At 37.2% G+C, this 26,914-nt stretch overlaps 3 protein-coding genes, 1 long non-coding RNA gene and 1 pseudogene across 8 annotated transcripts in view; 2 read left to right on the forward strand and 3 right to left on the reverse strand.

The window, feature by feature from the left end:
- Nucleotides 1-147: 147 nt before the first annotated feature.
- Nucleotides 148-4,427, forward strand: LOC145238501 (uncharacterized). The gene is made up of 4 exons (XM_080101693.1): nt 148-328; nt 410-1,120; nt 1,311-1,440; nt 2,660-4,427. The coding sequence occupies exons 1-4, from the start codon at nt 233-235 to the stop codon at nt 3,619-3,621; spliced, it is 1,899 nt and encodes a 632-aa protein (XP_079957819.1). The 5' UTR covers nt 148-232; the 3' UTR covers nt 3,622-4,427.
- On the reverse strand, nt 2,822-5,154 carry LOC145238503 (uncharacterized). Its single transcript, XR_013862135.1, has 4 exons — nt 4,614-5,154; nt 3,997-4,112; nt 2,951-3,793; nt 2,822-2,881 (listed from the first exon to the last, which is right to left on the reverse strand). It is a non-coding gene; the product is annotated as an uncharacterized LOC145238503 (long non-coding RNA).
- A 1,320-nt stretch (nt 5,155-6,474) lies between these two features.
- Nucleotides 6,475-8,566, forward strand: LOC145238502 (uncharacterized; annotated as a pseudogene). Its single transcript, XR_013862134.1, has 8 exons — nt 6,475-6,656; nt 6,728-6,853; nt 6,964-7,097; nt 7,176-7,364; nt 7,719-7,794; nt 7,993-8,055; nt 8,112-8,181; nt 8,373-8,566. The product of XR_013862134.1 is annotated as an uncharacterized LOC145238502 (transcript).
- The window catches only part of LOC145238498 (uncharacterized), a 64,303-nt gene continuing 45,868 nt past the window's right edge, over nt 8,480-26,914 (reverse strand). For 3 of the 4 annotated variants that reach the window (XM_080101690.1, XM_080101689.1, XM_080101688.1), the window contains exons 15-26: nt 26,606-26,680; nt 21,695-21,838; nt 20,915-21,055; nt 20,688-20,859; nt 20,420-20,615; nt 20,182-20,362; nt 13,087-13,179; nt 12,904-13,018; nt 9,537-9,697; nt 9,322-9,435; nt 9,173-9,261; nt 8,480-9,109 (exon numbers count right to left, since the gene is read on the reverse strand). In XM_080101690.1, coding sequence (XP_079957816.1) covers nt 8,980-9,109; nt 9,173-9,261; nt 9,322-9,435; nt 9,537-9,697; nt 12,904-13,018; nt 13,087-13,179; nt 20,182-20,362; nt 20,420-20,615; nt 20,688-20,859; nt 20,915-21,055; nt 21,695-21,838; nt 26,606-26,680 — 1,611 coding nt within the window. In that variant the 3' untranslated portion in view covers nt 8,480-8,979. Of the gene's footprint in view, nt 9,110-9,172; nt 9,262-9,321; nt 9,436-9,536; nt 9,698-11,590; nt 12,544-12,903; nt 13,019-13,086; nt 13,180-20,181; nt 20,363-20,419; nt 20,616-20,687; nt 20,860-20,914; nt 21,056-21,694; nt 21,839-26,605; nt 26,681-26,914 lie in introns of those variants that run through there. The other variant, XM_080101691.1, reaches the window with a different exon arrangement.
- LOC145238500 (uncharacterized) lies at nt 16,738-20,009 on the reverse strand. The gene is made up of 5 exons (XM_080101692.1): nt 19,803-20,009; nt 19,425-19,618; nt 18,822-19,151; nt 17,358-18,755; nt 16,738-17,221 (listed from the first exon to the last, which is right to left on the reverse strand). Exons 2-5 carry the CDS (start codon nt 19,603-19,605, stop codon nt 17,091-17,093), a joined length of 2,040 nt encoding a protein of 679 aa, XP_079957818.1. The 5' UTR covers nt 19,606-19,618; nt 19,803-20,009; the 3' UTR covers nt 16,738-17,090.

Raw genomic sequence — 26,914 nt, forward strand, 5'->3', positions numbered from 1 at the left:
GGGTTCGACAGAAAATAGTTTTTTTCCTGCAAAGGCATTCGTAAATGATACTTCACTCTCCTAAACAAATACTAAAGTACGTAGTACCGTATTTTGTTTGGATTGTTGTCCTTCAAATAGAATAGTTTTTTTTGGTAAATTCTCACTTCAAACAACTTTATACAGGGCAAATTCTGTGTATTATTTCAGTAGTATGTTTAAACTGTATAAATAGTACATATTGTGTGACAAGATGAAATCAATGTCCAGAAGTCGACTAACAAAAGGCCAAATGCAAGCACAGCTAAGACAAAATGCACGAACACTCTGTTCCAACTGCCCTAACATGGTGGGTAGTGTTATTATTGTAGCTAAAATGGTCAATATGTTGTTGTAGTTTTTTCATAAAATTTAATGAATTTGTTTACAGAGTCAGACAAATGGTCCCCTGGATGATAGTTTGACAAGTCTTCAGTGGTTATGGAACTTGAATGTCAATATTAATCCACCATTTGAAAATCGCAAAGACTTGGAAACAGTCAGTCAAGAAATAAAACAGGAAAGTGGCCATCGGGCAGTTCATTTACCAACTAACAATGTTATTTCTGACAATAAGTCAAATTTAGCCTGTCACTTTCAACAAGCTAGTTATCAAAGTTCCACAGTATCTGAAATGAACTCAGAGCATCTTTGTTTGTGCAACCACTATAGTTTGATTGCAAATTCCCGGAACAAAGCACATGGTAACAAACTTGCAACCAATCAGATTTCACACACTAAAACGGACATACCTAAAAAGGGTGTTCATACAATGCCCCCAAAACCAGTTTTAAATGGCAAGCAGAAGAACTCTAGTGAAAAAAGTATCCAACCACAGCAGTTTGTTGGACCATTGCTTTCTGATGCAGCAAAACCATATCAAACTACTATACTACCACCACCATCACAAAAAAAATTAAATGTGCCTCAAGGTTCAGTTGACTACAAAACAAATGCATATGTTAGACCACCATTTTCATTAGTTTCTTTGGTGTGTATGGCTTTACATAAATCAAAGCGGAGCAAAATGTCAGCATCTTCTATATGGAAATGGATTAAGGACAACTTCAGCTATTATCGATACTCGGACAGTTTTGGTCAGGTAAAATCGTATACATTCTGTGACCATGACTTTATGAAACATTTAAATTTAGATCACATAACCAAGTGATAAATTTCAATGGTGAATTTTGAACCATAAAGAACAAAACATAAACAGAATGCAGAATAAGGACATTTAACAGAAGGTGTAATTGGAACACAAACAATATGTAATAACTTTTATTTTGTAGAAATCCATAGAACAAACACTACTGAAGAGCAAGTACTTTTGCAAAACACAGCGCAAAAGAAAACAACAAAACTTAACTTTTTGGCAAATTAACCAATGTCATTTTACACTCCGTGCAAACAAACAATCAGGTAAGAAAGCTTATTCCAAGTTTACATGGTTTAGTGCAATCCAAGAAACAAGTAGTGTGGCCTTTAAAATTAGAGGACTGCTTTAAATATTTAGATTTTGTAGCTTTGAAACAAATACTGATACCTTTAAACCAGGGGTGTCCAACTCGATTACACCGCCGTGCCAATTTTTGTTTTAAAATACACTCGCGTGCCAACGTTTGGTACTTTTTCCAAACCATGTCTAAAACGTCTTAACGGTACGGGCTCAATCCGCATATTTGGCCAATATGTAGAACCATATTAAATGGTTAGAAAAAAATATGTCGTCAAATGCGAGTAAACTTGTATATGATACTCCAGAAACCTTTTATTCTGTTTATGCGACACAAGATACGAATAGTTTGCTGGCGTAGAGTACTTTGTGTAACGTCGAAATCGCATCTTTGTTGAAGTTATGTCGGTTTCAAAACGTATTTCCAACTAACCACAAATGCGTTTGTAGTCACGTAATTAATTGAATTGACATCGATTGAAACGCAACAATTACAATTGTTTCGAAATAAACGGGCACTTTATTGCAACATAAACATGGCACGTACACTCACGTTTTAATATTATGTGGCACAGCAACTTTCTGAAATAAAATAATTGTAAATTTCTTGGTTAAATCAATTCATTGGGCCAACATCAAACAATAATACAAGGTGCTTCGAGCCGCTTTTAGATGCTGTTATGTAGGTTTGGTTTCCTAAGCCGTGTTTAATGTCCGTTTGCAAAGCACTGCAACAGCCTAAATTTCATCCAAGATGACCTAAGTTTAGGCGTCAACAATACACGGTCAGCTATATTTGAAACGTGAATTGCTTTTAAAAATGCAATTTAATCAGTGGGTTGTATAACTTTACTAATGATCATCTTTACCTAAAGGCCAAGAGGAATCAATAGAAGCAAATTTAATTGCATAACAAATTCTAATGTTTACCATCTGAATGTGCAAAAGCTCGCGTGCCATTTTCAAATGCTCTGCGTGCCACTTTTGGCACGCGTGACACGTGTTGGACACCCCTGCTTTAAACACTTCATTGCTGGTTTAGTTGGTAAACCAGTTTGTTTAATATCAGCCCACTGCAAGATAATGTACAGATATTTTTAGATAGTTCTTGCCAAATTTTGTCACTATATTGGTTTCACCAACCCAGTTTTTTAAATTTTTTTACTGATTTACCCTTTTTTAAAGATTTACACGAAAGCAGTGCTGAACATCAACAAGGGATTTCAAAGTCTACCAGCAGTGGAACCATACTTTCGACCTTTGCCGGAAGAAAGAGAAAACAGCCCAGCCCTCAAAAAAGAGTTTGTCTTCAAAACAACAAGCAGACTTGTAAGTGTAAAGAATCATCCCCATCAGAAAGCATAGACCACACAAATCTTCTTCAAGAGCAAGCTCCAGAACTTGGATCTTTAAAAGGAGATTACAATTGGAATTCTGTCTTTGATGAATTTTTTGGCAACTGTAATACTGGGTTACCTCCTCAAACAGTTTCAATGTCCTCCAAAACTGTTTCTACACCAACTCAAGGTAACATGCTTGCAGGCATGATGCAAGGTACTGAACCACCCAATACAGTAGTTTCGCAGGGGGACAATGTGGGAGATCTAAACAATGAAAATAAGTTTATTGGTTCAGACCAAAGTATCGAACTGGGGACATGGAACGGATCCGATGTTAATGACACAATGTTTAGTCATTGCAATGATGACTATGTAAGTCTGGATATGGGAGAGCTTAGTGGGGGAAAGGAAGTTGACAGTCTTCTTATTGATGTTGGAGATATTGACCTTACCATAACAGGAAGGCAAATTGAGCCACCTCCAGAGTGGGTACCTGTTTCAGGGGATATTGATGCAATTCTTTGTGAGAAACAAGAAGAAAATTTGCTCAATACAACAGAAGGTTTGTGTTCTGCCGAAGATCTGTCTTCATTACTTGACTGTGGAATAAATAAATCCTTGTTTATCCATTCTGGCACTCAGTGTCAGGGTGAAGAGAAAAATCATGACTGTGGTTCATCTCAGCATCTATCACAAACAACTTCCAGTTGTCAGAATTATAAGCATCATTGTGCATTATCCACAAATGAAGACAATGCAAAATATTTACATTTAAATCCACCAAAACGAAAATGCCTAAAATTTTAACAGGTTTAACAGGTAAAACTGTGTTTATTACCTTGCACTTTTTCAGAAAAAACAAATGATAAATGTATAGACAATACAACGTTGTTTAATTTAAGGCACAAACTGTACATACCTGTTTTGTATGAAACTGTGACACATACTTTTTTCTAGACTAGCTTTTCAAAACTTTTTCCTAAATGAAAGTTGACTATTTTATTTGTTTTTTTTTAACAGATAAAAACCTTAACAGCACTAAAAGTTTTTGGTGGAAATTAAAATAATATTTAAAAAAATACAACTTAAGTTTGTGGAATGCAGAAGAATCCTTGTGAAATAATTTGTATTCTTCTGCATAGATTTTTTTAAAATAACTTAAAAAAACAACAACCAACAAACCTTGTGTTATTTTCCACAACTTATTTTCTTTGTAAATCTAAAGATGTGTGAAGATGACATGTTGTGCCACATGTTTAATAGTCGAGTTTGATAAGCAATATGTTGTTTTATTTCCCCTATAAATCAAATAATAATTTTCAAATTATATACTTTCACTTATTTGATTGCTTTAAGCAAACAAATTTGCTCTTTTTCTAAAGGTTGACACTATGTCAAAAATAAACAATTAGCAGCATTCATAATACTGCAAATGGAAATGGAGGCTATATAATATATTTGCAATTAATACTGTACTGATGTTATATGCCATTTGATGATTTTACACATACATTATTTGCCTTATTTACAAAAGTGTTCATTTGTTACCTTACTTAATTGGGTCTCTACATTTACACAATATGTAACAATATAAATGTTTTTGCAAGCAGAAACGCATGGGCCCACATACCGTTCCAAACATAGCGGTTCATTGGCGGAGGTATTTAGGCTGGGGCCAGTTAAAACATTTACAACTTCTGCAAAAAAGCAAAGTATTATTGCAAACAGTAACAAAACGTATTTCGCATTATGTAGACGTCGACTTAACTCCACGTCTCCACCGTGCTAACATAACTTACCACCATGCCGTAGCGACGCGCGTAGTAGCGTGGTCTCGGGAAAAGAACGTCATTGTTTAGCACAACAAAAACGTTTAGCTTTTTGTACACGAAGTCTAGTTTGACGAGTCTAGGCGGTTAATGGTATAAAGCTCCGAAATACTGTATGTGGTGGCAAAGTAACGAGACCAACTTCAAATGGAACGATTATTATATTTCACCAATTGTGCCCTTCACTTTTGTTGCGCTCCATCATGCTTTAACGTGACGCCACTATTTCCGGCTTGGTGATTGTTGAAGTGCTGGGTTTCCCATAACCTTTTCTGTCCACGCCCCACCTAAACAACTAAAAGATCCAAATTTCCCCCATATGGTAACATGTCTTAGTTTACGATCAGTGGCACCCAAACTTATTAATTGTTTTTTTTTTCAAAACGTCTACATTTCAACTTTTTATAGTTCCTGTGTTTCAACCAGGAAAAAGTTGAAGGTCACCCAAAAGTTAAGTTTTCAATTTCCCACGACACTATCGTTTTGTCATTTGGCAATTAAAGCAATTCTTAATCGCAAAATTGAGTATATAGACCAAGACATTAAAATTGTGAGCGAACAAAGGAATAAAACTGGGTTATAGGGTCTCATGTACACAGTAAATTGCACTTAAATTTACGCATATTTAGTGGCCCAAGATGACATGAAATAGGAATTCAAGCTTGGTGGTCTTGTCGATAAATCACTTCGCAGCGACGGCGGACATCGGGAATTATCTCCGTTAAAAGCACAAAATAGATTAGTTTTGAGTTGAACCTTAATTGTCCTCTCAAAAAGGGCTATTAGGCTATGAAACAAAATGAACAAAAACCTTGTAGCGTTTTGTTGCAATGCAAAATCAACTTTCAGGTTTTTTCCACGAGGGACACTTCCACAAAAATGTCTTGTTAAAGCCATACAAAACTTAGACGGATATAACCCTTTCTTTTACTTTATCCAACCCTCAAAGTCTGGACAGTAAGCTTTAGGTGAATGAATATTAACCAATCTTATACTTGTTGTTGACACCGCAGCAAATTGCAGAGTGGCGATCGCGTCTTAAAAACTTTTGTCATGCTTTCAACCAAAAAAGATAGGACAGATCATATTCGAAACGTTTGGTGGGTAAACCCCCTTTTCTAGCATTGTTCCCTAATCAGGTTTCAGGTTATTTGTTTTAATTAAAATTTAATACATTAGAAAAGCTTGTCATGTCGCCAGACACCAACAGCGCTAAAAAGGAATGTATTTCGTTTGTCTGACTTGATTCCAACAAGACTGAAACAACCTCGTCGATATTTTTACGGTCAACTATTGAGCATAGCCTTTATCATAAGCGCCACTAACCATTTCCGTACTAGGTGGTTTTTAATTACAATTACTGCAAATTTGCATAATTAAACAATTTTTTAAATAGCTTTAGAAGTGTTTGCAAATGCGTGTGTTGTTTTTATTCAGTAACTCAATCACCATAAATAGTTACAAACCAACGTTTTGTAAACTTTAAATTGGATAAACTACTGTTGCCGCTTTAAGCTCTTTGCGATACCTTAACAGAGTGTATTATTATAAAAATAACAGTGTTTATGTATGTAGCAAATAAGTTTATGTTGGTCGCGTATAAATGGTCAATGCTTTAGTGCCTGCGCCCTTGTCAAAACCAAAAAGAATGTTTAGCGTCAGCGGCTACGACATCTGCTTCGCTTAGTGGCGCAGCAGCTGCTCGACGCGTCACATGTCAGGCTCTTAGATTAACGCTTGCCGTGGCGTCATCAACTAAAATAGATCACGGTGCCAAACGAAAAAGGACATCTTTGTCTTGTCTTACTTGACTATATATGTTGACCGTATTGAGCAAGATTTGACTTAGACGTACTTTTGACTTAAACGTTGTGGAGTGAGGCAGTCGGACAAACAAAAATGGAGGCAATTAAGAAAAAGATGACAATGCTCAAGTTGGACAAAGAAAATGCCATTGATCGCGCTGAACAAGCCGAAGCAGACAAGAAGTCGGCTGAGGAAAAAGTAACTTCAGTAAGTAATGTGGCAAGAATTAGAACGTATATCTTGTCAAACGATTAACTCGTAGTTATGTTACAATGCAGTTCGAAGAAGAACTCCAGTCTTTGCAAAAACGTCTAAAGTGTACGGAGGATGAGCTTGACACGTCACAAGAAAAACTGCGCAGTGCCAACGAAGATCTGGAATCAGCCGAAAAAAAGGCTGCTGATGTAATATTTTAAGAATAGTTAAAAATTCCAACAAATAATCTACTTCCTGTGTGCTGAGAAATACCAATTACAAAGAGAGAATTAACATTTTGAAACACCCATTTTGGTAGGCGGAACAAGAAGTAGCTTCTTTGAACCGACGTATTACACTGGTAGAGGAAGAGTTGGACCGTGCCCAAGAGCGGCTAACCATTTCTCTTCAGAAGTTAGAGGAGGCTGAAAAAGCTGCGGATGAAAGTGAACGGTAAAATATCCCAATATATGTAGCTCATGCCCTTGTTCTTGTAGTTAAGAATATTTAATAACCACAGTTTCTTTGCAGAGGAAGAAAAGTAATTGAAAATCGGTCCCTGAAGGATGAAGAAAAATTGGAAATGCAAGAGATTCAATTAACCGAAGCTAAAAATATTGCTGAAGACGCGGATAGAAAATATGAAGAAGTAGCGAGAAAACTTGTAATGGTTGAAACAGAACTGGAACGTGGGGAGGAAAGAGCAGAACTAGCTGAGAGGTATTAATGGAACCAAAGATTTTTTATAGATGCGAATAATTATTGCAAAATTGTTGACCAGTGGTTTTCAAACTTGTTTTTGTTGCGACGCCTCTGGAAAAGTTTTCTGGACTTGCGACGCACCAGCAAATAAAAGTTAATTAAAAAACTTATTATTAAAGTTGTGTTTATTGATACAACAACAAAAAGTTACGAAACGGAAATATTCTGCGACGCCCTTGGAAAATTGAAACGACGCACAGTTTGAGAACTACTGTTGTTGGCCATTACAAAACTTTGGTCGATATTTGCAGCATTTATTATCCAAAAAATCGCAGTTTTTGTGTTGATTTTCAAGATATTTGTCTTGTGCAGCAAAGCAACTGAATTAGAAGAGGAGCTCAAAACGGTTGCAAACAATCTAAAGTCTCTAGAAGCCGCTGCGGAAAAGGTCTGTACCGTTGAGTACTTTATACGAATGTCACTCCGTTCCGTCTAACAAATATGTGTAAAATATCATGTAACACAAAGCGGTTAATAAGTTGATTGTTAATTGCACAAAAAATCGAAAGGAACAGACACTTGTCAAGGAAAAACGTTTCTAAAAAGTATTTTGAAAGTTGTTGCTGGTAATTTTTTGTGTCTTTAGTACTCCACAAAAGAACGTAGCTACGAAGAGGAGATCAAAACTCTTACAGATAAATTGAAAGACGTAAGTTTTGTTGTGCCTTCCATTAAAAAATAGAGTTAATGAAACCGTTTTTTTAGTCAGAGACACGGGCGGAATTTGCTGAAAAAACTGTCGTAAAGCTTGAGAAAAACATTGACGAACTGGAAGGTAAGCCTTTTTGAGCACTACTTTTTTGCTCCCCCTTGTTTATAAACCTAACCTATAACCTAATCGCGCTGTTTACAACTTTTAGTTCACAAATAACTGTCTGCAAAGTTTAAGCTAATCTAGCCGTTACCCATTATAAGTCATTCGGTATTGCAGCTTGGCTTTGTTAACTATATGCCGGCTTTTTCCAGACGAGCTCTATAAGCAAAAAATGCGAATGCGGAATTTCAATGAAGACATTTCGACATATTAACCCAGCACCTCATCCTCTCATCCATTTTACACTCATCCACAAAACGTGACTGCATGTTGCATGTTATTATTGTCAACTAACAACAACGTGTACCTGTCTTGTGTTACAACATATGTTTTGTCTAAAATCGCAGATTGTCTTTATTCGGAAAAGTGCAAGATCAAAGCAATTTGTGAAGACATGGACCAGACATTGCAAGGAATAGGAGATTTGTAAAACCACTCAAATATAAAATACAACAACTTTTTGAAAAAATTGAGTAATTCAGTGATTTGGTGTAACCTCTTTTCAAATAAATTGTTTTCAATTACTGAACACATTTTGTTGAAGAATGAAATGAATGACACGTTTGTGCGTTGACAAATATAACAGCGTAGAAATCTTCCTTGAGTCAATCTTTAGCATGATCTAAGTCGTACATAAACACAGTAATAACTTCGCGGTGTGACTGCAAGTGAGATAGCAAAGAATCCTAAAAAACAACTGCAGTGTTTTATGTGGCTGTACATAGATAAAAAGTTTATAAACGATTCATTTGCACAGATTTAACTGTCGACATCATCAACCGACTCTCCAGCTTTCAGCTTGGCAATAATTTGTTTCAGTCTGACAACCTCACGCGTTTCGGCATTTTTGCTGGCATCATTGGTGATTAGTTTTACTCGCGACGCGTAACTGCAAAAAGTGTCAAATTTAGTTTTTCGCAGATCGTATATCAGGGCAACTACAAACACCTACGTCAGGGAAATTACGCTTTCCGCACAATTGTAGTCGGCAGGTGAAACGTTCACAAACATAAGTGTCTTAGCGTTTCCACCGAGGGAATCCTGAAACCACAAAACCATGCAAATATCTCGCCGTGACAAAGAAAATAAATTAATCTACACCTGCATCAGCATGGTGAGTTTGTTGTTTCTGTAGGGAATAAACCCTTGTTCACTCGATAAGGCAGAAATCACGTCTCCCAAAGCTGATAGAGATTTGTTGATAGAATTTGCCTCCTGTAAAATTAAAACAGTTATTTTTCCAAAATGAAAACAAAACTATACAATCGGTGGCTAATTGAACATTAAGTGAGTTACACTGGAATAAAGCTTTTTACTTTAAGCTGTGTAGCAGTGGCTCCAGTTTTGCCTACACGTTCGCTCCCAGCCAAATCAACCAAGCTCAACTTTCCACGTGTTACAGCTCCAGTTGCCAAGTTTCTACTTTCGATTACAACTCCAATGACAAGATGGGATCTAGAGCTTTCACTGTTCATGTCTAAAAAACATTATTTTGTGTATAAACTGTTGATGCCAGGCATACTATTAAATTTATTAAGCTCTTCTGGCAATTTTATTTTTTACCAACGTTTCGACGTCCTATACAGGCCGCCTTCATCAGAGTAAATAACACTGAATGCGAGTAGTGCAGTACACAGCCCAAATCATTCGTTGTGACGTGCGTGCGTTTCATTCTTTTTTCCTCTGTTTATCGTGCACTGCACTACTCGCATAAAGTGTTATTTACCCCGATGAATGCAACTTGTATAGGACGTCGAAACGACAGTAAAAAATACTTTTGGGATTTTAACAGCCAAAAAAGTGCAAGTAGATCTTCATCTATCATATTTTAAGTCTTAGCCTCAAACTAAGTTATATGGTGTTAATTATCAACGAAGAAATAACTAAGTTAATTGAAAATCGTGGTTGGAAAATCTTTACGTGTAAGATTCGGATAAGAAGCATAAATACGAAATCAGTCAGAAAACATTAATCAATTATTAGAAGTTACAACGTTCTAAACCAGTGGTTCTCAACCTTTCGTGGGCCGTGGCCCCCGAAAAGTAACTTTTTGGCCTCGTAGCCCCCTTCAAGTATCCCTGTGGCCCCTTAAAAATATAAATGGCGAACTCGTGTTGGAATTCGGTACTAATTTCGGCTTTCAACAGGTCGAATAGAGTAAACAAGAATCCGTAATCATGAAAAACCTCAATATAGACAAATAGTGTGTAAAATAGTCGATTAAATTATGAATAAATAAGTTATAAAAAACAAAATAGCTTTTAGGCGGTGTTTCTGGTGAATATACACCCGTGGCTCCCCGTGTTATCAACTTTTAGAACAGCCTGTAACTGTAACACATATATGTATTGTAGGATAGACCGAGGCAGAATGTTTTAAAATCGTGATTTGTTTCGTCTTATATACGTATGACGTCATAAACCAGAACAAAGAAATAAATGTAAATTACACGGTTTTCGGCCAAACAAAACACTTGGTAATTTGGTCCATCCACAATAAATCTACGCTTTTTTTTACTAAAATTTGTCCTCGCCATCGTTTTTGAAGATACTTCGTCCAACATGTTCGGCCCCTACCTAATAGTTACAAGTAATTTAAGCAAACTGGCCCGTTGATTGCTTGATGCCTAAATTATCTCATGCTGAATAAAGTATTGCTAATACTTGACTTTTGTCAATAAACTGGCACATAATGACATCACCAGTTTAATTACACCCTTAGGCTACCCATCAGTTTAAAATCTAGATATTGGTAAAAATTTTGTTAAATCAGTTTTTAGTCACGATATACTGCTTGCTACAAATAATATAGTGCTTCGCATTGAAGGAAATTTTGATTGTATAGCTAGAAGGGTGGCATAACACATTTTGCCATTGCATGTACACTATAACCTATTTTAAACGTTTATACATTTCCTACATTTAATTTATAATGGTCCAATATCAGCCACCGTCTTTTATAACCTTAGTTGTTTCTGCAGGCAGAAACTCATGGGTCCCCACACAAGTTGAAAATAATGAATTTCAAGAGTTAACCTTAATAAAGTTTGTTTTTTAGATGACACAGTTATCAGTACTAGGCTTAAATAATCATGCTATTAAAAGTACAAACTGATACAATACAAATTGATACAATTAAGACATTTGTTGAGGTTTGACTTATTTAATGTTCTATTTTAAAGGAAAGAAGGGACAAATAATGGCAAATTAGAGTAAAACACAACAATCAACACCTATAAAAAGCAAATTCTACAAGCTATCCAAATTCCATTCAGTTCCAACACTGTTTAAAAATACATCCTTATAAGGGTGCTATAGTGAGGTAACTGGTGGGGTTCTACACCTAAACCAGTAAAATATGAAACCACAAAGACATTCAATAGCCCTGTTCAAAAATGCTTTTGACATGATAAGGCTGTTGACAAACCTCTTTCATGTCGCAAAAACTAACACCAAACAATGCACGAACACAAGTAACATAAGTCTGGGTGCCCTTGTAACACTATTACATCACAGAAACCCCCCATTTGCGGTGCCCAGCAACATAGAGGGCTAGAGGGGTAACTAAAGGGTCAAACACAACTGTTGATACCTGTAAATGGCATATTCTACAAGATATTTAAATTGTAGCCAATTTCGAAACTGTTTACAATTGCACCCATTTTGGGGGCTAACTGCCATGGCGCAAAAACGCCCACCAAGCAATGCACAGATACAAGTAACATATGTCTGGTTGCCCTTATAAACATTATTACAACACAGAAACCTTTCATTGTGGGGGCTACAGGATTGAACACAACATTTAGCACATACAAATGGCATATTGTACAAGATATCCAAATTTCAACCAATTCCGACAATGTTTAAAAACTCACCCATTTTAGGGGGCTAGCGGGGAAAATGGTGGGGCTAAAAGGTTGAACACAACAATCAACACATACAAATGGCATATTCTACAAGATATCCACATTTCAGCCAATTCCGACAATGTTTAAAAACTCACCCATTTTAGGGGGGTAGCGGGGTAAATACTAGGGTTATTAAGACCATCAAAGTGGAGTGCACATCTATATAACTATATCTACCATCTGTATAAGACTAAGTTTCATCAAAATCCACCAAAGATTTCATGCCAAAAGTGCATGGACAAACTTCAAGGGAGAAAAACGAAAAAAAACACGTTGTGAAATCAAGATGTGTAAGGGGACCCATACTTATGTGACAATATTCTATAATGGTGTCACATGCTTTATCCGGAGTATCGCTGTGTCCGAAATATCCTGATGTTCAGCGCTGGTTTAGACAGAAAACACCATTATGCACCCTATTTAAAGGAAAAAAATCTCAGACCCCACAAATTAAACAGCATAGGTGGTAAAGCAATTGCAATCAGTGTTGATTTAAATCCTATGTAGCTCGTTACCTAGAATGCGAACAAACTAAGATGCGTAATAAATTAATCCACTGTTAGCCCAGCTTTTTTGTTGGGTTATTTGTGATTTTTTGTGATTGATGCTTAGTAATAACCGCTTGCTGGGCAGCGAAGTTTGCCGATTTGAGTCCAAACAAGACCACGAAAAAAATATTTAAACTTCATCAAGGTATTAAGACATTGCCGTGAGTTTTGTTTAAAATAAGTTGATGAACAAATCAAATAGGAAATGTTATCAGCGTTGACCCATACTTGTCGAAGCAATATGACGACTTTCAGATCCTTTCGAAAAAATTTCGTATAAACCCTCGGCAGATTCAGCTGTTTCAACTGTGCATCCTTGTACAAATACCATTCCCTTGTTGTCCTAAATAAAATGTTTTATATACAGTTTTTAGATTAACGAAAACAGTTAAAAAACAACTTATCACAAACTTTTTTTATGTCCAGTCGTACGTCGCCCTTTTGATTTTTACCCAAGAGATCAATCAGTTTTTCGTTGTACAATTCAAGCATGTAGCAGGAAATCTGTTAAAGTTATATATTATGAATTAAACCGCCTAGAGCTATTGGATTTTCTAATTTTGATGTTTGCCTCTATTAGGCTCGTTTAATTCGTTTTAGTCGACTAAAGCTTTGCAGTAGAACAGAACTATTACGTTATTTAAGCTTCTAATACCTGTTAAAGATTATAAGGTCGTGAAGATAAAATGCTACCGTTCTATACTATACCTTTTCGTAGTTTGTAAGAATATAGCATTTAGTACGACTAAGTTAATTAATAATTACGTACGTAACTTTAAATCACGTTACTCAATATTTAGTTATTAACCAAAAAAAACTACAAATTGTTTGTTTTTCTGTTTTCTAATTTTTAATAAAACAGTATGTAGGGTTTATAACATAGGGGATGGTGGGGTAACTCGAATTGGTAAGGTACAATAGTGTTGGTCTTTAGACGACCTAATTAGGCCACTGTGCACCAAATCAGTTTTTTAGGTTCCCGTATTTGGTATTAATCTTGCCAGGGAAAAGAAATGTTACAACCAAAAATATAAAAACAGATTTTTCATTAAAAAATGCTTTGATTTGATTTTTAAAAAAACCTAGGCCTACAGCAGTCTTTAATAGGTATTGGTTACTGTTGTGACAAAGTAGGTCATAATTGGCGATGCATATTTTTCCTGTTTCCAATTTTGTCTGTGTAAGCATTTTGGTAGGCCTTCAGGCCAGATAAAATGATGTGGGTACTTGTAATATTGCAATGCAACTAGAAGGGTGGCTTAACACATGTTGCTGTTGCATACCACTATAGTGTATTTTAAAACATTAATATATTTCCTCACTTATTTTATATTGGGTCCCATATCATCCACTGTCTTTTATAACCTTGGTTGTTTCTGCAAGCAGAAACTCATGGGTCCCCATACATGCAAAGTTGTAAATAATGCATTTCAAGAGATAACAATAAGAAAGTTTCGCATTGTTAAGTCAAACACAATGATTGGTACGAAAAATAAATAAATATACCATATGGAGTACAAACTATTTTTTCATTCCATTCATACATTTTTGAAGGTTTTTCTATTTTATGGTCTATCTGAGAAAAAAGTGTTAAATAGTGAGAAAATAGAACAAAACACAACAATCAGCTTCGATTAATGGCGAATTGCACACAATTGTAGGGGGCTAGTGGAGTAAATGATAGGTCTACAGGGTTGAACACAACCATGGACACCTATAAATGGCACACGGTATAAGCTATCAAAATTTTATTCAATTCTGACATTGTACAAAAAATTGACCCATTTTGGGGGGCTAGAGGGGTAAAAGTTGGGGCAACAGGGTTGAACATAACAATCGATAACTATAAACTAGAAGGGTGGCTTAGCACATATTGCCCTTGCATATACACTATAACCTATTTTAAAACATAAATATATTTCCTATGCTTATTTTGTATTGGGTCCCATATTAGTCACCGTCTTTTATAACTTTAGTCGTTTCTGCAGGCAAAAACTCATGGGTCCCCACACATGCAAAGTTGAAAATAATGCAATTCAAGAGATAACCATGAGAAAGTCAGTTGTTGTAAGGTAAAACACAGTGATCGGCACTGGGCTTAAATAATAATACTATGTAGAATACAAACTATAAAATTAGATTCTTCCCAGATAATGTTTGAAGTATGTCCTATTTAACGTTTTAAAAAACTGACCCATTACAGGCATTTTGAGCAACAACCGTTAATGTTTCTGACGTCATAGGGCTGTTAACAAGCCCCTAACTGCCATGGCGCAAAAACGACCACCAAGCAACCCACCAACCAGCAACATACAACTGGTTGCCCTTGTAACACTATTGCACCAAAGAAATCTTTCGTTTGTGGTGCCCAGGAACATACAAATACATTTTACACTTTGGGGGCTTGTGGGGTAAATGTTACGACTAAAGGGTTGAACACAACAATCGACACCTATAAATGGCATACTATACAAGAAATCCAAATTTCAGCCAATTCTGACACTGTTTAAAAACTCACCCATTTTAGCGGGCTAGCGGGGTAAATACTGGGGTTATCAACAAAAACAAAGTGGGATGCACATCTGCATGAATATATCTACCATCTGTGTAAATTTCAGCCAAATCCATCAAACATTTGATGGAAAAACGAGTCGGACAAACTTTGGGTAAAAACACCCAGTTTAGGGGGCGAGCGGGGTAAATACTGGGGTTATCAACAAAAACAAAGTGGGGTGCACATCTACATAACTATATCTACCATCTGTGTAAATTTCAGCCAAATCCATCAAACATTTGATGGAAAAACGAGTCGGACAAACTTTGGGAAGAAAATAACCCATTTTAGGGGGCTAGCGGGGTAAATACTGGGGTTATCAACAAAAACAAAGTGGGATGCACATCTACATAACTATATCTACCATCTGTGTAAATTTCAGCCAAATCCATCAAACATTTAATGGAAAAACGAGTCGGACAAACTTTGGGTAGAAGAAAAAAAACAAACATTTTGAGTAAAATCAATATGTGTCCCCTTCAGGGAAGGGGAACCATAATGACAAATTCTATAAGCTGTCCAAATTTCATTTAATTCCGGGTGAAAATAACTTACATTTTAGGGGGTTAGTGGGGTAACTGATGGGGTTCGATACCCAAAAGTATAAAATATAAAATCACAATGACCCACTCAACAGTCATGTAATTTTTTATCCAAATCGGACAATGTTTGAAATTCTAACCACCAGAGGTGCTATTAGCAACACGCTTCTGACGTCATAAGGCTGTTAATACCCCTCTGACTGGCATGTGCAAAACCGGCCACCAAGTAATGCACAAACACAAGTACAGTATATTCTGTAGCCTTTATTATACTGTTACACCACAGAAATCTTTCGTTTGTGGTGTGCAACAACATACAAAAACGTTTTACACTTTGGGGTCTAGCGGGGTAAATACTGGGGTTATCGAGTCAAACGAAGCAGAGCACACATCTGCATGACCATATCTACCATCTGTGAAAGTTTCATCCAAATCCATCAAAGATTTGATGCCAAAAGTGCATGGACAAACTTCGGCGGAGAAAAGAAAAAACTGGGTGAAATCAAGATGCGTCCCCTTCAGGGAAGGGAACCCATAACTAACACAGATTTATAATCTATGCTTTTACAAATGAAAGAGTTTTGACTGGTATAGTTGCTGCCAAGCTTTTAATTTTGTTGTTGTAACATAACTTTGGAGAAAAGTGTTTTTTGGTATTTTTTTATAGTTTTTTTTAACTAGTGCTTTTTTAAATGCAATAAATATAGTTGGTATTGTGGTGTACGTTCCTATTAATATGCGGAATTGTAGTCCAATATAAGAGGACCTCATTTTACCCGACCCATAGGACAAACCATACCCATTCGATTTCGGGTGATTTGTGTTGTAGATAGATAAAGTTAGGGTCGAAAATTTTCAATGTTAACGAAGCTGAAATGGTTTCTGCAAAAGTGTCCCATTGTACCCCACTTTATCCCAATTTTTAGCATCTGGCTGTCTCACAACAACAGACTTCACGCAATCCAATAGTGCAAAATATATCTATTTTATTACTTCAAAGCAAAAGAAACAAACAATAAAAAAATACTAATCGCCTCAATCGGAAATCACATAAAACGAACAATAACAATACTATCGCCGTAACCATATCCCTCCGCATTGCCAATATTCATTAGCATTTGCATTGTACCCTATAGGTCTGGGTTTTGGCGGCGCGCGACGATAACACTGGAGGCATGACGTACATAAATTATTTCGCATCATTCAACAGCTTATGGAGCCGAGTGAAGGCGAACTTCAATTAAAATAAAAATAATGTTACTTGTATCTAGCAAGGAACAGATGGGGACAGTTAAACATAGCGCGAAAAAGCACTGAAATTAACCATAGAGATTTGATACTGGGGTTGGGAATGACTGTTGTGAGAACATCAAGATGAACAAAAGCAGGGTGTTGTCGGTGGTCCCGGAGTTTTGACGGAGTAGAAGGAGAGGCAACAGTTGTGTAATTGCTGTAAAAAAAAGTATTACGTCAGGCGACTACAAAAATGGACAATCACGATCAAAATAAACACGATTAGCTGATACTATAGTACAAACGATAATTTATTTAAAAGACTTCAAAATAAATAAATAAATGTTTCTTACGTGATTGGACTGGTAGTCCAGTGCTTGGATCGATAGTTCCACCACCTAAACCTCCTCCAGATAGAAGTAACAGCGGAAGAATGTCGTTAAGGTCACCACTTCCTCCGAGAGATGAGTTGGAAAGAAGAAGCAGAGGAAGAATGCTTTCGATTCCAGAACCACCACCTGTAATTCCACCAGTGGCACCCTGGGAAAGCAATGAAAGAAGAAGAATGTTGTTGTCACCACCACCCAAGCCATTTTCGGAAAGAAGAAGGAGAGGAAGTAATGAGTTGATTCCACCTTGACCTGGAACACCACCTGGTAGACCACCAGTCAAACCACCACCACTAAGGAGGAGAAGTGGCAAGAGGCTGTCGATACCACCACTTCCGCCTCCTAGGGAGCTGTTGCTGAGAAGGAGAAGTGGCAGAATGCTTTCAAGACCAGTGCCAGCCCCGGTTCCTGTACCGCCGAGTCCACCTGATGAAAGGAGAAGCAGTGGTAGAATGTTGTCGCTGCTGGATCCTCCCAAGCCATTTTCGGAAAGAAGAAGGAGAGGAAGTAATGAGTTGATTCCACCTTGACCTGGAACACCACCTGGTAGACCACCAGTCAAACCACCACCACTAAGGAGGAGAAGTGGCAAGAGGCTGTCGATACCACCACTTCCGCCTCCTAGGGAGCTGTTGCTGAGAAGGAGAAGTGGCAGAATGCTTTCAAGACCAGTGCCAGCCCCGGTTCCTGTACCGCCGAGTCCACCTGATGAAAGGAGAAGCAGTGGTAGAATGTTGTCGTTGCTGGATCCTCCCAAAATGTCTGAATCAAGTAGCAGCAGAGGAATTAAAGAATTGATTCCTCCTCCGGACGGATCTCCGCCAATGCCTCCAAGGCCGCCACCACTCAGCAAAAGAAGAGGCAAGATGCTTGACAGGTCACCACCACCAAGACTGCTGCTGTTGCTCAAAAGCAACAATGGCAAAAGTTGGTTAATACCACCAACTCCTCCACCGACACCTCCTGTAGTACCTCCAAGACCACCAGACATAAACAGAAGCAACAGGAGGTTGTTGTCTGAACCTTCGTTATTAAGTAAACTATAAAGGATAAGGGGATTAGAGAAAAAACTGTTGGATCCCACCGGAAGATCACCCGCTTGTCCTGGGGTCGTAGTAATGCCTGTAGGATTCATGAGAAAAGAGTAAAGCAAAATATCCGATGAGCCGGTGCTACCACTTCCCAGAAGTGAGTATAGAAGAAAGGGGTTTGAAAGAGTGTTTATGCTTCCAGTTCCACCAAATTGTTGCTGTTGGAATAATGAAAGAAGGACCAAAAGGTTTGTTCGGTCATCGGTGCCAGAGTCCCCACGAAGCGCCAAAATAAGGAAAAGGGGCAGAAACTGGTTGTTTTGGTCCACAGCTGTCGAATGACAAAAAATTATTTTTTTGCACAATAACAACAATATCAACTTAAGGTGCAACTAACCTGTTGTTCTTAGAACTGGTTCCGTAATGTCTGTAAACTGAACGTCGATAATGCTTGGCATATCAATACCATAGTCGGACATTTTGGAAGCACCAAGAATTGCGCGGATTTCTTCAACAGACTCGTTCCATAGTCGTAACACGTTGCCCTTGTTGATTCTTTTCATGTAGTTGTTTGGTGTAGTCGAACATTCTTTTCCGCGAATGTTGGCCTTGACTACAAGCCTTGAGTTTTCATTCTGATGGTTGAACATCGAAGTAAGGGTATTTACGATACCAGGGGTGTCGGCACAAAATTCATCTTCGTAGCAATCGGATTTGACAAGGCAACCTACAAAACGACAAAAACCACGTTTTACAATAAAAATACGCTTTTGTTAAAAGTAATGGGTTCAGCGGTTTGAATTGGTTTAATTAAGTAAAAGCGGTTTCGAATAAATGGATTGAGAAAAGCAAAATAACAATTTTATAACATCACTGGTATCGTATCAACTGTAGCCCAATTCGTCCCATTTAGGTGTTTTACATCCGTTTTTAATACTGGATGGTGTGGAGTACAGGATTTTTAGTACATTAGTACAGCAAAAAATTAGGGCTTTCTTACCTCGGCCAGATTTTAAGTCAGTTGGCTCATCGGTTACGTTACTGGTTCTCTGTTTATATCTTTGGAGGTTTTCTGATAAATCCGCAAGCATTTCAATTTGGTCTGCAGTCCAGTTATCTGCTGACATTGGTATGGCTGCGGCTAAGCATACTAAGCTCAACATACATATAAACGTCTTCATTGTTATTGATTCGCTGAAATATAAATACATTTTTATTAAAGCTTACATTAATTTTAACAAGAATATTACTAACGTACGTACCATTTTAGCAGACAATTATATATTTTTTAAACATAGAAATAGTTTAAACTTTAAATTGGTTTTAACATACGAATATAAAGCAGTATTGCAAACAAGTTAAATTAATCAACTATTACCTTATTTTGCTGTTTTCCTTTCTTTGTGACTTCTTTCTTGTCCCCAGGTAAGCGCTCAATACCAACGATGAGAATGATTTCGAACACCACTGCCTTGCCTTATATTTGCTGTGGCGACCTGGCCCCGGGCGATATTTGCCTCGTTTAGAGGGTGCTGTGCTACTCCGCAACGAGAACCCATAGTTTACTACCTATTATCTTGTATTCATGACACGAAAACCTTCTTTCTTTCACGTCATTGTCCGCCGGTGTCACGATTACACGCCCAACGACGTGTTTAGAAGGTAGTTTTACCACATTTTGCGTTCGCCTGTCCGCAGCTTATTAAAAAACATTAAAAGAAAAAAAAACCTGTTGCAAAAAACAATAATGAAATAACCTGAAAATGAAACTTCTGTTGGTTTGCTTTTATCAGATCAAAAATTCTTCTGAATGCTCGAGGAGCAATACCAGGATTTTTTTGTTCCTTGTCGCCAATCATGGTGTACGTTTTTCCAGAGCCGGTTTGCCCGTATGCAAATATACACACGTTGTATCCGTCCACCGCTGACTGGACCAGACTTTAAACAAAAGACTACAGAAAAATCCACACACGTTTTAAAAAAAACATTTAAAACCTGTTTGTATCCTCGAAAATGTCTTCTTGACTATTAGACTCTGTAAATATTTGATCAAATTGAAACTCTTTCATATCTCCCCGGGCTTGCTCGACTTTTACCGTGTAATCATCAGGGGAAAACACAGCGCTTTTGTTTTTGTTTTGTTTTTCAGTGGAGCTCAACGGACGTACACGGCAATATACGCGAATTTTTCCTACACAGTATTGCAAAATAGTAACATGGGAAAAATTACTCCTTATTAAAATCTGGAAAAAAGTGTAAAAACCTTTCATGTCTTCAACCATGTTGTAGTACTTTTTTCTTAAGATTCTTTCGGAGTTATAGTTTTCTGTAAGGACTTTGTTCATATTTGTTAAATCTTTGACTTCGCTATGTAATACGGGCACCTGCTGTAGTGCCACCACTCCGGCACCAGCAGATTCGCGAAGATGTGCACACTAAAGCAACGTATTTGTTTGACAACAAAGTAAGGTAGGTAACTGAAACGCTTACTTCTTGCTCTTGGGCTGTAAGTTTTTTTTTTAGGTCAGCCAATTCCTTAGAGGATGCTTGTAGGTTGCCTTGTAAATCAGTGTTGGACATTTTCATTTTTTCCAGCTTTTTGATTTCGAAATCAAGCTTTTTTTCCAAATCCTTGCAATGTTTGGCGAGAATATAAAAAACACGTTCGAAATATTTAACAGTTGACCGAAAAATGAACATAATTTATGCCCAAGGCATCTTTGTGCACATTTATACCCTTGATTTAAACAGGAATGACTTACATCTTACAATACAAAGGTGGACTTCAATTTTTTGTTCGGAGGATTTTTTTTTGACAGTATAAAACAACCAAAGGTATGCATTACATATTTAACATATCTGGTCAAAAATGAATGGCGCGTAACAACATCTATTTAAACGCCAAAGCATAAATTTTGACATCCTATCGTAACTGCCAGGTAATGAGTGGGACGTGAACGGGGCCAACACCTCTTCCCGGAAGTGTTGCTCGTTCGTTCAAAGGTAATAGTTTTGCCTTTAGCTAAAATCAACCTGGTGTCAGCCGACGCTGCTTGAGGCGTGAGATGTTCCGTACCAGCGACCGTTCAGATCACAGCCAACCAGTACCATGCTATGATATGCGCAGTCATTAAGCGATAACGGGCGTATTATAACAAGAGTGTGTGGCGACATTAACATATAAGAATGAAATAGATCCATGTGTGAAAAGTACTAATATGGTGATTTGAAGAACCAATAAAACTTTGACCCTAATAATCAATTCGATACCTTAACTTGCTTTTCCATTCTCTTTTTGTCTTTGTCAACACCGCCAGCCGAACTTCCTGTTGTTGGACCAACAGATTTAATTTGCCGCTCGAGTGACTGTATTTGTTTGGAATATGCATCGTTCTGTTTCTTTAACTCGACCAACTGTAATCAAATATTCATAAAACTGGTGTTTTTCGTTTTTTTTTTGCTTTATGTGGTATTAACGTTTATTGATTGACGACATAGGCAATGTGCGGCGCATGTAAACAAATAAAGTTAGAGGGTATCGGAAAATGAGATGCCTCGAATTTGAATTTTTAGACCGCGTTTAGAGGCGTGGGTCCGATCTCGCGACCACGCCTGAGGGCGAGTCACCAATTGTCTCTGAGCGACGCGTTTCAAACAGTCTCCGTTTACAACTTGGCCACGCCTTCGGGCATACAGGTTTTAATGGGCGTCTTGCTGTCAGGTAAGGCCCTTACAGACAAACTCTGATTTGCAAACTTGAGATTTTACCATACTGAAAGCTTAAACCAGGGGTACGCAACATTTTTCGTCGGTGGGCCACATAAGCATTTTCGGAAATCAAGCGAGGGCCACACAATTGTTTTTCTGTTGTTCATGTAGCCTACAACGTAAGAAAATGTTCACCATCAACTTTGCAAAATTAACTTTAAAATATTAGGTGCAAGTAAGTTACGCCGCAGCACTGGCTTTCACAACAAAATAATTCTTTACTAGGAAAAGAAATTGTTACGTCACATTCGGTGAAGTTAGGCAATAAATATCTAGTGCGAATAGAAGATTCGGTCTAGGACCAGGTAATTAAAATATGAGTTTCATGCGATCCGTCAAAATCGAAGGTTGGCCCACTTGCAAACTGCTGCATGGCCCACGGGTTAGGAGACGCTGGTTTGCATTATTCTTGTTATCTACAGCAACTTGGGAGACAATTTTAAAGGATTTGCTTTTTTCTTGCCATGGAGTGTTGGTAAGGGCCACACTAGGCCCGTGGGTCGCCTGTTGCCCACCCTTGGCTTAAACATTCTAAGCGTATTTACACTATAGCATAATTATTATGCTTTATTGATATTTAACATACAACAGGGCTGTTGTATCTTGGAATTTTAAAACTAGAAAGGTGGCTTTCTAATATACTTATATGTTATATATTCTATATCGTATTTACCAATTTACTATACACATCATTTGATCTACACATATGATTGTTTTTGCAAACAAAAAAGAATGGGTCCCCACACGTGTGTTTGTGCAGATTTACAGTAAACAAATTTGCGGTTATTTTTTAAATCTTAAGGACAAATTATTTGAAAGCATTAACCCAACTTTAAAAAAGTTTTGTCCGCATTCTGTTTGCATCATTATTGTCATGTGATTACAAAACTAGTAAAAAACTAGAAGGGTGGCTTAGCACATATTGCCATTGCATATACATTATAACATACTTTAAAACAATACTATATTTCCTACACTTATTTTATAATGGGTCCCATATTATCTACTGTCTTTATAACATTGGTTGTTTCTGCAGGCAGAAACTCATGGGTCCCCACACATGCAAAGTTGTAAATAATGCATTTCAAGAGATAACTATGAGAAAGTTGTTGTAAGGTAAAATACAGTGACTGGTACTGAACATAAATAAATATGCTGTATGGACTACAAACTATTCAAATTTCATTCCATTCATCCAAATAGCATATTTATTTACGCTCGGTACCGGTCACTGTGTTTTATCTGACAACAACCAACTTTCTCATAGTTATGAATATTCATTCCATTCATACAAGGTTTTTCTCTGTCTGAGAAAAAAGGCTAAACACAACAATCAGCTCCTTTTAAAATTGCACCTGATTGTAGGTGGTGGTGGCGTAAATGATAGTGCTACAGGGTAAAACAACAATCGACACCCATAAGTGGCACACTCCAGAAGCTGTCTAAATTTTATTCATTTCAGACATTGTTTAAAAAATTGACCCATTTTGGGGGCTAGTGGGGTAAATGTTGGGGTCAAAGGGTTGAACAAACCAATGGACAACTATAAATGGCACACTCTATAAACTGTTGAAATTTTATCCAATTCGGACATTGTTTAAAACATTCACCAATTTTAGGGGGCTAGAGGGGTAAATATTGGGGCTACAGGGTTAAACACAACAATTGACACCTATAAATGACAAGTTCTACAAGCTGTCAAAATTTCATCTAATTCCGACACCATTTAAAAACCTCACCCATTTTAGGGGGTTAGTGGGGCAACTAATGGGGTTCTACACCCAAAAGTAAAAAATATGAAATTACAATGACCCAATCAACAGTCGTGTAAATTTTTATCCAAATCGGCCAATGTTTACATTTCTGGCCACTAGAGGTGTTTTTAGCAACATTTGTTAACACATGTGACGTCATAAGGCTGTAATCACCCCTCTGACTGGCATGTGCAAAAACGCCCTCCAAGTAATGCAAAAACACAAGCAGCATAGTCTCTGGTACCTTTACTATACTGCTACTCCACAGAATTTTTTCGTTTGTGGTGCGCAGCAACATGCAAAAACGTTTTACTTTTTGGGGGCTAGCGGGGTAAATACTGGGGTTATTAACTCAAACGAAGCAGATGGCACATCTACATAACTATATCTACCATCTGTGAAAGTTTCATCCAAATCCACCAAAGAGTTCATGCCAAAAGTGCATAGAAACGCTTCGAAAAGTGCATAGAAACGAAAAAAAAAAAAAAAAAAAGGAAAAAAACAGAGTGAAATCAAGATGTGTCCCCTTCAGGGAAGGGGACCCATAATAACGGAAGAATACTTTCAATTCAATCTCTTGCTTTGACCTTGATATTGTTGTCCAAGGTCAGTTTTTAAACACAGTTTTCTAGAAAGCTTTAACAGTTGTATTACAGACATTATAAATTAAAAAGCCATTTGCTCCAAGGTATACATAACAAATTGTTTTTCACTTAACTTTGTTTTGCAAAACGAGTACCATTGACCTGTAGTAACCTATCAAGGCACCGTTTAATGACCTTTTGACACCGTTTTCAATAGCACGCAGTGTTCAATAATACCTTTTTGCCTAATTTATACATGACTTAAGTATTGATTCTTGAAATGATCTGTCAAAAATCTAGAAGCTACATTATAACGAAAAATCATTCTTAACTGTGTTTATAATACCTACAAGTTGACCATTAGTGAACCGTGATCATGCCCTGGCCAGGCTAACAACGAGAACTTAAAAATCATTTATCGCCGCTTTCGAAAAAGTCAAGTTTATTTTTTCATCCTTATGTTGATCAACAAAGCTTTGCTTGACATATAGGAAGCCGAACCATGTTTATTGCGTTTAAATCACGTCCTAGATGTGAAACCTTCGCCAAAACTGAAAATGCGCGTGATAACTTGATAAAACGACATGGCATTGCTGCGCAAATACAGCTTATTTCTAATCACCTGTGTGTTTCTACAACATAAACGTTTGCATTCCCAACCATAACTTCAAAAGTTTTACAACCAAGAAACATTTTAAGTACCACACAAAAATATTATTATAAAAATTGTGTTGATAAAAAAAAACTAGAAGGGTGGCTTAGCACATATTGCCCTTGCACATACACTATACCCTATTTTAAAAGATTAATATACTTCCTTTACATATTTTATACTGGGTCCCATATCATCCACTGTCTTTTATAACCTTGGTTGTTTCTGCGAGCAAAAACTCATGGGTCCCCACACATGCAAAGTTGTAGATAATGCATTTCAATAGATAACAATGAGCAAGTTTGGTATTGTGAAGACAAACACAGTGATTGGTACTGTGCATATTTAAATATGCTATATGGAGTACAAACTATTTAAATTAAAAAACTCAGTTTAGGGGGATAGTAGGATAACTAATGGAGGTTCAACACACACGAACTTAAAAGTAAGAAACCACAATTACTCAATCAATAGTCCTGCAAAATTTCAGTCCAATCTGCCACTGTTTAAAATTTCAACCACTAGAGGTGTTTTGAGCAACAACTGTTAATGTTTCTGACGTCAAAGGGCTGTTAACAACCCCCGAGCTGCAATGGCGCAATAACGTCCACCAAGCAACCCACAAAGTCGCAAACGAGTAACATACAACTGGTTGCCCTTGTAAGACTATTGTGTCACAGAAATCTTTTGTTTGTGTTGCCCAGTAACATACACATACGTTTTACACTTTGGGGGCTTGTGGGGTAAATGTTAGGGCTACAGGGTTGAACAGAACAATCGACACCTATAATTGGCATACTTTACAAGCTATCCAAATTTTAGCTAATTCTTACATTGTTTACAAACTCACCCCTTTTAGGGGGCTAGCGGGGTAAATACTAGGGTTATCCGGACAAACAAAGTAGGATGCACATCTACACAACTATATCTACCATCTGTATAAGTTTCAGCCACATCCATCAAGTATTTGATGACAAAATGAGTCAGACAAACTTTGGGAAAAAAAAAAACATTTTAGGGGGCTAGCGGGGTAAATACTGGGGTTACAACAAAAACAAAGTGGGATGCACATCTACCATCTGTGTAAATTTCAGCCAAATCCATCAAACATTTGATGGAAAAACAAGTCGGACAAACTTCGGGGAAAAAATAACCCATTTTAGGGAGCTAGCGGGGTAAATACTGGGGTTATCAACAAAAACAAAGTGGGATGCACATCTACATAACTACATCTACCATCTGTGTAAATTTCATCCAAATCCATCAAGGATTTGATGGAAAAACGAGTCGGACAAACTTTGGGGAGAAGAAAAAGAAAGAAAGAAAAAGAAAACAAACAAACAATTTGAGTAAAATCAATGTGTCCCCTTCAGGGAAGGGGACCCATAATTAGTTTCTATGAACCCTGATTTGAAACACCTACCATTTTGCGACTTTTTTGCAGTTGCTGGTCTACCTCACGTTTTTCTGCTGTTTTGGGTCTTTTCGTTTTAACATTCTAAGAAAAAGACAAAAAAATACTTTTAACTTTGGTGATGTACAATTTAAACTAAAATGATGGCTTTGCACATATTACCATGTAAATGCTTTGTAGCCTGAGTTAGTCATGTCATACGAGAAAAACTGCTATCCTTATCAAGTTATATGAGGTATAATTGTCTAAATTTCTTGAATTTCGACAATGTTTTGAAATTTTTGTTTTAGGAGATGAATATGGTAAATGAAGGGCTGC

This window comes from Phallusia mammillata, chromosome 7 (assembly GCF_965637545.1).
Source record: "Phallusia mammillata chromosome 7, kaPhaMamm4.hap1.1, whole genome shotgun sequence".
Classification (NCBI taxonomy): Eukaryota; Metazoa; Chordata; class Ascidiacea; order Phlebobranchia; family Ascidiidae; genus Phallusia; species Phallusia mammillata.